This window comes from Zingiber officinale, chromosome 1B (genome assembly GCF_018446385.1).
Source record: "Zingiber officinale cultivar Zhangliang chromosome 1B, Zo_v1.1, whole genome shotgun sequence".
Lineage (NCBI taxonomy): Eukaryota > Viridiplantae > Streptophyta > Magnoliopsida > Zingiberales > Zingiberaceae > Zingiber > Zingiber officinale.
In genome coordinates, this window is record NC_055986.1 from 65,784,578 (window position 1) to 65,795,196 (window position 10,619).

The 10,619-nt window shown below is 38.5% G+C and overlaps 1 protein-coding gene across 1 annotated transcript; it reads right to left on the reverse strand.

Moving 5' to 3' along the window:
* Nucleotides 1-7,504: 7,504 nt before the first annotated feature.
* On the reverse strand, nt 7,505-9,633 carry LOC121970119 (cytochrome P450 714B3-like). Its single transcript, XM_042520636.1, has 5 exons — nt 9,311-9,633; nt 8,979-9,205; nt 8,655-8,902; nt 8,208-8,559; nt 7,505-8,054 (listed from the first exon to the last, which is right to left on the reverse strand). Exons 1-5 carry the CDS (start codon nt 9,594-9,596, stop codon nt 7,629-7,631), a joined length of 1,539 nt encoding a protein of 512 aa, XP_042376570.1. The 5' UTR covers nt 9,597-9,633; the 3' UTR covers nt 7,505-7,628.
* Between the last annotated feature and the right edge of the window lie 986 nt (nt 9,634-10,619).

Below are 10,619 nucleotides of genomic sequence, written 5' to 3' on the forward strand. Positions count from 1 at the left end.
CGAACCTACTAGGGATCTAGGCCCGTTCATAGTCCGTCGACCTAGGGGCGTACTAAGGAGCTCATCCCTTTTTACGAGGCCAATTTCATAGACCATCGACCTCGGGGCGCTTATGGAGCCCACCCTTGGTACAAGCCATATAAAATAAAATATCATGTCATACATATCATGTCATCATGCATATCATAGCTTATCATACATGTCATAATTTCTTGTCATATCATGAAGAGAGCTCTTGATCCCATCTTAAGGGAAGCATCTCTTTGCCATACCATGAAGAGTGCTCTTGATCCCAACTTAAGGGAAGCAACTCTTAGGCTTTTCTTCTTACATAAGCCTTTCATACATATATCATGAAACATAACATGTTCGTATCATAACATAAAACATATCATGTGATCTTCATAGCACTAAGCATGGCATATCATATCATGAAGCATAGCATATCATATCATGGGCATGGCATATCATATCATAGCATAGCATATCATATCATGAGTGTAGCATATCATATCATGGAACATAGCTTATCTCATAACATGAGGCATAACATATCATATCATAAGCATAACATATCTTATTATGAGTATAGCATATCATATCATGGAACATAGCTTACTTCATAACATAAGACATAACATATCATATCGTAAGCATAACATATCTTATTATGAGTATAGCATATCATATCATGAGCATAACATATCATATCATGGAACATAGCTTATCTCATAACATAAGGCATAACATATTATATCATGAACATGGAACTTAAACTAATCACTTATCAAAGACCATACATCATGAGAAAACATAAGCATGCTTGGTTAGATTCACTCTAGACCCATTTATCCATCTTGGCCGAAACCCTACTAATTGGGTTTCCCATTTTTTTTCCACTATAAAAAGCATGAACTAAAGCCACCTATAGATAAGTAACCATATATCATCAATGGGCATAAACAAGCATGGTTAGTTTACAAGACATAGCTCTAGGTCTCTACACTTGCTTGGCCGAGCCCTAAAGTGAAGTGCTAGGTTCCATTTGTGTAACATGTAGCATAAAACTTATCTAACCATAAAAGATCATAATTAGGTTTCAAAACTTTACCCTAGGGTTTTCTAATGCAACATGTAACATAGTGCTTTAACCTTACCATATACAAGATATCATACTTCATGAACAAGCATAAATAAGCATGATTGGGTTTCAAAACTCTACCCTAAGCTTGGCATTCCTTCTTGGCCGAGACCTTCATTTAGGGTTTTAGGTTTTTTTAAATGCAACATGTAACATAGTGCTTTAACCTTACCATATACAAGATATCATACTTCATGAACAAGCATAAATAAGCATGATCGGGTTTCAAAACTCTACCCTAGGGTTGGCATTCCTTCTTGGCTGAGACCTTCATTTAGGGTTTTAGGTTTTCTAATGCAACATGTAACATAGTGCTTAAACCTTACCATATACAAGATATCATACTTCATGAACAAGCATAAATAAGCATTATTGGGTTTCAAAACTCTACCCTAAGCTTGGTATCATGTCTTGGCCGAAACTTTACACTAAGGTTTCCATCATTTTTATTATTACATGAAGCATAAAACCTAAGCTATCAACATATAAAAATTTCATATATCATGAAGGAGCATAACAACATATTTTTTTCTCAAAATCTTGCCCTAAACTCTATGATTCATCTTGACCGAACCATTAGATTAGGGTTTCTAATTCTTTTATTGACATATAAGGTCTTAAAACTTAAACTATCCACACATGAAAGATCCTACATCATATAAGAGCATGGATAAGCATGATACCACAAGAAACTTTGCTCTAGATCTTCCCCTTTTGTCTTGGCCGAAACCTCAAGATGAGGAGAATATATTTCTCCTTTTTTTTTTCTACAACATGAAGCATAACTTGTAACTTGTAAATCCTAAGTGACTACCAATCTATCTTGTCAAAACTTTCAATGAATTTCATAAGGTTTCAAAAGCGTTTTCATACAACACAATCGAAACTACTTGTACTGCAGTGAGGGGATACTCACATCCTTCACTTGATTTTCTTAGGGAAGTAACCTTGATTTGTGGAGCTTTCCTAGAGGGAAGCTTTCCTTTGCTTGGGTTCGGCAATGGTGAGGGGAAGTGTTCTTGGTCACGGTGAGAAGGAGGAGGAAGGGAGGAAGAGAGAAAAAATGAACTCTCTTCTTAAATTTCTCCTTTTATTCTACATGAGTGGAGGAAGGGAAATTACATTTTTCCTTCCCCTTTCTTTTACTCACTCTAAATGAAAAGAAGAAGCAAGACTCATCTTTTCATTTGAGAGGAAGAAGGCAACTCCAATTTCTCCTTCTAAGTGAAGAGAGCATTCACTTCCTTACCTTTAACTATGATTTCCCTCTCCTTTCTAACAATAATTACTCTTGGTCTATTGGTTAACACATACATGTTTCTAGTAAGAGATTCAAGGTTCAAACCTTGGTCATCTCTTTTTAGTTCTCTTATTTTATTGTTTTTGAAATTTTTACATATAAGGCCTATTTATTTTTATTCATGATAAAAATATCTAAAATCTTGCTAAGTTCCCTATGGGTGTTACAGTACCATCTTCTTCTTCTTCACTTGACCTGGAGGTGGAAGCCTCTTCTTGCTTCGGTGTCATTGAATGACGCTCCCCCTCAATCCTAGAGGTGGAGTCCTCTTCACCTTCATCCTGTTGCAAATGAAACAAAGAGTATGCTCCCTCTTTTTCTCTTTTGGTTGCACTCCTTTAAGGATGAAGCTTCTTGGATTTCTTCTTTGGAAGTTGAGCATCTCTCAACTTCAAGTCCTCTTTCTCTTGGTCTTGATCCCATGAGTCATCCTCTTTGGACTCTTCTTGGTTTGGTGAAGCGGAGGGGATCTTATGGAGTTTAGCCAATTTGTTCCATAGCTCCTTGGCATATTCAAATTCTCCCACTTGCTTCAAGATGTGGCTAGGCAATAGATTGACCAATAGCTTGGTCACTTTATCATTGGTCTCACATTTTTGAACTTGCCCTTGGCTCCACTTACTCTTCTTGAGAATTTTGCCTTTGCTATTTGTTGGAGCTTGGAGACCTTCCATTAGAGCAAACCATTGCTCTATGTCCATCATAAGAAAATTTTTTATTCTTAATTTCCAGGAATTGAAGCTCATTGATGTGAATGGTGGAGGCACCCTTGTGTCGAATCCTGTTGGGTTTTTCGAGCCGCAAAAACCACTTTTTGCGTTGTGGAAACCCCGAAACCCCGCCACCGGATCCGTGCGAAGAAATAAAATTTCGTAAAAACTGTGCGAAGAAATAAAATTTCGTAAAAACTTTCACGTACGAGTTTTCTAAGCCTAGATCTACTTTAGATCTACAAGATAAGAATTTACCCTTGATGCGAAGCCCTTCGCTTAATCCCGCTCGTCCAAGATTCGCCGGATCTCGAGAGTATCAAAGTAAATACTCCTCTATGTGTATCCACACAAGCAAGAGATGGAGAAACCAAACAAAAAGGTGTGCTAGCACCTTTGAATGGTTCGGCCAAAGAGGAGGAGAGGGAGAGAAGAAAGCTTGAGGAAGAAGATGGAGAAATCAATTAGCACACAAAATGCACTAATACACATCTTTAAGTGGCCGGCCACTTAATGGCTTGTAACTCCCATGGAATATCAAGAGTCAAGTCTCTTGATCTCCTCCATGACGTGGCATTTGGTCAAGTCAAACTTGACCAAATGAAGAAGCCTTGATGATGTGGCATTGGCCAAGTCAAAGTCAAGTCAAAACTTGACTCTTCATCTTCCTACTTAAGTCAAGTCAAACTTGACCACTATCGTCAGTGACCTAAGACCGGGGTGGGAATCCTTGGCTAGGCCCTCCGACGCTCAAGTAAATGATCCCTCTTAGTGTAGAAGGGAAGGAAGAAGAAGATGAACAGTGATTAAAATTAGGGTTTGTAATGAATGGTCGTCAGTGTGGTGAGCGAGGGCATGAGCGTACCTGGCCAACGGAGAGGATTCCCCTTTTTATACCACTTCATATAACCTCCGTAGTCATGAAGTGGACCCTGGTTTGTTAGAGTTTGTTATGAGATAACGTAAGTCATGTACTGGCAGAAAATAACTTTTAAGGAATTTTTTTCGTACCCTAGATGTACCTTCTTTGTCACCTAGTGCTTGTAGAAGAGTCTAGAAACATTCTTCCCGTCAAATTAGCAAACCTGTTATACAATCACATACTACAGATATCTTTATTAAGATATTTATAAACATTCTTGAAATATTTGTTACCCCGGCGGGTATTGGCCTATACTTTCTTAAGCATGTTATCCCGACCGATATTGGACTATACTTTCTTAAGCATGTTATCCCGACCGATATTGGCCTATATTTCCTTAAGCCTGTTATCCCAGCCAATATTGGCCTATACTTTCTTAAGCATGTTATCCCGACCGATATTGGTCTATACTTTCTTAAGCATGTTATCCCGACCGATATTGGCGTATATTTCCTTAAGCCTGTTATCCCGGCCGATATTGGCCTATACTTTCTTAAGCATGTTATCCCGTCCGATATTGGCGTATATTTCCTTAAGCCTGTTATCCCGACCGATATTGGTCTATACTTTCTTAAGCATGTTATCCCGACCGATATTGGTCTATATTTCCTTAAGCCTGTTATCCCGGCCGGTATTGGCCTATATTTCCTTAAGCCTGTTATCTCGGCTTGTATTGGCCTATATTTCCTTAAGCATGTTATCCCGGCCGGTATTGGCCTATATTTCCTTAAGCCTGTTATCCCGGCCGGTATTGTCCTATATTTCCTTAAGCCTGTTATCCCGGCCGGTATTAGCCTATATTTCCTTAGGCATGTTATCTCGGCCGATATTAGCCTATACTTTCTTAAGCATGTTATCCCGACCGATATTGGTCTATATTTCCTTAAGCATGTTATCCCGGCCGGTATTGGCCTATATTTCCTTAGGCCTGTTATCTCGGCCAGTATTCATACTTACTTAATTCTGCTATCTTTTTTTCCCTTTTCACCGGGGACCTACTAAACCTAAACCATATCATATACGATCGAACGAGCAAAGGTCGGACGAACATAAGGTTGCCTGTGTGCTCTTGACTGGACAAAGGTCGATCGAGGTTTAAGGTACTCAGCCTTATAAAGATTTTAGAATATGATCGGTGTAGCGAAGGCCGAACGGACATAATGTTGCATGTGAACGCTCGATTAGGTAAATCCCGATCGAGCTTAAAGTTACTTAGCCTTATAAAGCTTTTAGTATACGATCGGCCGAGCGAAAGCCGAACGAACATAAGGTTGTCTGTGTGAACTCGATAAGACAAAGCTCGATCGAGTTTAAAGGTACTCAACCTTATAAGAATCTCAATATACGACCAGCTAAATGACCGGCCGGGATATATTCAATAGAAGGTATTCTCAATATACTACCAACTTAATGACCGGCCGGGATATATTCAACAGAAAGTATTCTCAATATACGACCGGCTTAATGATCGGTCGGGATATATTCAACAGAAGGTATTCTCAATATACAACAGACTTAATGATCAGCGGGGATATATTCAACAGAAGGTTTTTTCAATTTACGACAGGCTTAATTACCAGCGGGGATATATTCAATACAAGGTATTTTCAATATATGAACGGCTTAATGACCGGCCGAGATATAATCAATAGAGGGTATTCTCAATATATGACCGGCTTAATGACCGGTCGAGATATATCTAGCAGACAGGTAGTCAACAACCTTATGACAACCTAGCGAACTTGTCGGAAAATATTCCCTTGAAACTTCTTCATTAATTAATCAATTACAGCGATACACTCCTTTGAGTATTTCATCAAGGACCCAAGTTATAAACGACAAAGGAGGTACATCTGGGATAGAAAAATATTCCTCGAAAGATTATTGCACAACGTCTAGGTTGCACTTCACGATTGCGGAGGTTATGTAAAGTAGTATAAAAAAGGCAATCCTCTTCGTTGGCAATGCACTCAATGCAAACATCTGCATTTGAAACCCTACTTTCCTGCATTTTTCATTACTTTTCTTCTGTCACTTTTCAAGAGAGGAGACTGACTTGAGTGTCGAAGGGCCTAGTCAGGGATTCCCATCCCAGACTTAGGTCACTAACGCTTTGTTGGCTCGTTTGACTATACACAAAATTGTTGAGGAATTTTCTTCATATCTTAAAAAACTTATTATTCGTCAATCAACTATCTATCAGAGTTAGTGCACCATCTCATCATCTTCAGAAGATAGGATTGTTAATCCCGGGTAGCGTCTGGAGTATGCAAACTGATCGTCGAGGCTAGTGTTCGACACTATCTCCGTAAACGATATTGCTCCGCTACGGTGTTTAACGGATTGTTGCAATTCGTTCCCAAGATACAACGACGACGAACGTCTCAGAATCGTAGCACTTCGACTTCCGAGACCAGCGAACCTTCTAGTAGACTTCTTGGACTCTTGAATGCACAAGATGAGATGAATGCTTGAGGAAGAGAAGAGAGGATTGAGTGAATATTCCATCATCTGGAGGGTTCTATTTATACTGAAAGAAGAGGTTGAGTATCCTTTGGGTGAGTGGATGTGTTCCTTGGGCTGGATCGATCTAGATCATCCATTCTGAAGGGTTGTAACCCTTCACCAAGGCCACTTCAATCTCATCCATCAGATCTGAGGAGTTGTGACCCTCAGATCCCGCCTATTGTCATCGGCCATCGGATCTGGATCCATTGATTCGATGCTTCAGATCAAGTCTCATCCCAAGCCGTCAGATCGTTACTCTTTGCGATCCAACGCTCTAGATCGCATCACAAGCAATCCATCATACCTATTTGATCAACGTTGATCAACGGTAGCCATCCATTCCCTAAGTCAACTGTCCAGTCATCTCCCTTTGCCCACGAGGATGCCGCATAGGTGCTGCCACGTCAGGTACGAGCCTGACACGTCACCCGAGTGCCACGTAGGCACTGCAATGTCACCTGGAGCATAAATTTAAGCTCCTCAATGCAAAGTACAAAGTGCGCCTACAAAGCGCACGAGGCGGGTGGCGGGCTCACAGGTCCTTTTTTTTATGTTAATTTCATTAACACATCTTCATTAATAAGTAGAGAATACACATCGAGAATTTCCGATGTGGGACTATTCTCCCATGCACTTTATTAATGAATAATAAATATTATTTTGGCCCGACTTTAAACATTAATTTCTCATTCACCCTTAATCGGTTTTGAGCAAATTAATAGTCTAAATCTATCTACGCGAATCGTAGATTTCAATTTTGAAGTCAATTACGACTTTCAACAATTGATGGCTTCCTTCCTCAAAATCGTTTTGGTCCATTTAAGGCCCCAATATCCAACAAGGATCACCATCAATGGTGACTTCTAACACCGGTAGATAACATTAAGATTTTTTTAAAACTATTTTAAAATTATTTTTTAAAATTTTTAATTATAATCCTTGGGCCATATGCAAATCAATTATTTATACGCTTTCCTTATGATTGACGTGAATTTGAAATCTACCTCAATCTTCAACAAGATACGCATAAAAATTTTTTGTGTTTTTTCAAGCCTTCTTCAATAGAAGCTGCATTCCAAATTCAGGCACTACAATCAACCTTAAGATGGGAGAGTGGCGGTAGTTTGGCGATAATGTGAAGCTAAACTTAACAAGTAACAGTGAGAGTATAACCTTCAGCTCAACCATGGCAAAGTGTTGGCCGAGGCAAGTTCGAGGGCCCAATCCAAAGGGCAAGTATGTATGTGGCAGTCGACAAGCTTTAAGGATACCTCCAGAAAACCTCTCCGGCTTGAATTCAAGCACATCGGACCCCCAAATGGTGGGATCATGATGCAAAGTGGAGACTGGAATAAAGATATTCACTCCTTTGGGGATGTGAATGCCTCCAAAGTCCATGTCTTGCAGCGTCTCTCTTGCCACAAAGGCTCCAGGTGGGTACAATCTCAGCGTCTCTTGGATCACCATGGTTAACTACCACCAAAACCATAGTGGAAAACACAGTTAGATATGTGCAAAAACGAAATCAATGATGATAATTAGAATGCATTTTATTGCAAAAAAACAAAAATAAATCAGATGGCAAATTGATTTCTGTGAGCTAGGAAATTTCAATTGTTTACTTACGATCTTTATCTTGTGAAGGGAAGTGGCCTCCAGCGGCCCACGGCGGCAGAGCTCCACCGCCTCAGCTCGCGCCCGTCCCTGCCACTCCGGGTGCAGAGCCAGCAACATGAGGCACCATGAGGCGGTGACGGCCGTCGTCTCGTGGCCGGCAAAGTAAATGTTCTTGCAGTTGTCCACCACGAAGCTACTAGCTTCGTCGCTGCCGGCGCTTCTTATGATGGCTTGCAGCAAGTTTTGCTGCTTCTGCTCGCCTCCATCGACTTCCCGCTGCCTCACCACTGTTTTCGTGATCAGGGACTTAATTTCTTCGTTTAGTCTCCGCGCTTCCCGGGCTTGTTTTGTGGGTAGAAATCTGACATATTTAACAATAACAATAGTAGGAGTAGAAGATTAAGTAATTAATGATGAGGTACTACCTTTATATTAAAAAAAAAGTTGATTAATTACCTTAAACCAAACATTTCAGAAAAAATATTTGATGCTGAAACATTCTCTTGGAGTTCTCTCAACTTCAAGAAGATATCCTTCCCTTGGACATAATCGCTGCCAAAACATGTTCTTGAAATAACGTCTGCCGAATAGCACCTCAACTCCTCTTCTACTTCTATTTCTACACTTCCTCCTTGCCCACGCAACGTTTCCTCCCATGACGCCAACAGTGAACTTGCAGAATCTACCATCAAATCCACCATCCCCTGCATTTACAATTTCTATTTTATACACATGTTTCCATGACTTCCAATTATAACGAAAAAAAAAAATGGAGTTTACCTTGACTTTGTCAGAGAAGAATTCTGGTGCCAAAATTTTTCTTTGGCGAGCCCAAACTTCTCCACTGGACTTTAGAATGCCTTGACCGAAGAGAAGTTCATGTGTCTTCTTCTGGTGAGAAGCCTTTCCCAAGCTTAAAGATGAAGAAAGGCTTATTTCCCTAATTAAATCTGTCTGGCAGAGATGCAAGGCGACCACATTGCAGACCGAGTAGCTAAATACTGGACCTGCATGAAAAATTCATGCTGATAATTAATTGTTCTATGCGAAGGTAAATATAAATGCATGATAGTATATGCAAGTATGGAGAATAAGCAAAACTCAGAAATCACCATAGTCTTTCCTCCATTTGTCGAAGTATGGAAACACCGTGGGAGTATATCCATGCTTTATTTCGTGTCCTCCTCGAGAATTTACTGCCATTTGAAGCCTCTTTATTTCCTTAGAATTTCCAAAGAGAAATGAAGGTGGAGGGCCTACTATTCCTTGCTGCCGCAGCTTTCTAAGGATACTTTGTGGCTTCAACCAAACGATATAATACCAATACAAAATCAATGTGCACACTCCTGGCAAGCACAAGCAAAGCAACATCTGCAAGCGTAGTTCCATATCAAACATCTCTACGTCTTGTATATTTCTTTTATTTGTTTGAGAGCGCAACAAGAATATATATAGGTGGTGTTTATAATTATAATACTCAGGCTTAATTGATTGCTTTATGTTTAGTTCATTGAATAATAAAATGATTGTGTTGTTATTTAGAGGTTATGAATTCGAGTCTAAAAAATAATGATATGTAATAAATTCTTTTTTTAAACACCATATTAATGAGAATTTAGTGCATCCAAATATCCTATTAATTAAGAGTTTCAATTTAGATGGATCGGATCGGATTTGGATCGAATTGGATTTTTTTTTAAAAAAAAAAAATCCAACCCGAACCCAAATTCAATTCGAAATCTTTAAATCCGAATCCAAACTCAACCAACCCAAATCTGATTCAAATAATTTGAAAATTCGATTTAAAATGATATTTTTAAAAATTATTTTCCTTATAATTTATCACTTTTATCTCAATGTTTTATCATTATCATACTAACATATTAATATATATAAAAATATCTTAATTTTAAAAATAAAATTTAATTTAATGTTAAAAAATTCACTAAATATTAAATTCGGATCAATCTAGATCAACCCGAATCTAATCCAAAATTAATTTAAAAATTTTCAACTTAAAAATCCTTCCACCTAAACTTGATCCATATTTAAAAACATTAGACCTAAACCTTATTTTAATTTTTTTAGATGGATTCAGATTAAATCATATTAAAGTTATTTTAAATAGCCCTATTGTTAACTTAATGGATAACAAAAAAAAATTTTAGCCGTTAAATTAGAGAAAAATCCCCAATGGTAATCATAACTTTGCATGCAATCCTCATGCCTAAAAAACTTTGTTTCCACTCCCTGTATGCAAAGTATTACTTGTTTCAACTCCCTCATGCAAATATTGATACTTAAATTGCCCCTCAGATTTTTTAGGTACAAAAAGTCCAAAATTGAGTACAAAAAGTCTGAAAACGAGTATAATTCTTTTTAAAGTTAGTACTTTATATTAAAAATCGAGTATATTTTCTA

Coding starts and splice junctions, on each gene's coding strand:
- LOC121970119 (XM_042520636.1), bottom strand. CDS start 9,596: ATGTTTGATATGGAACTACGCTTGCAGATGTTGCTTTGCTTGTGCTTG. Junction 8,560..8,654: donor TCTGAAATGTTTGGTTTAAG/GTAATTAATCAA, acceptor TAAATATGTCAG/ATTTCTACCCACAAAACAAG. Junction 8,055..8,207: donor CCCTTCACAAGATAAAGATC/GTAAGTAAACAA, acceptor TTTTGGTGGTAG/TTAACCATGGTGATCCAAGA.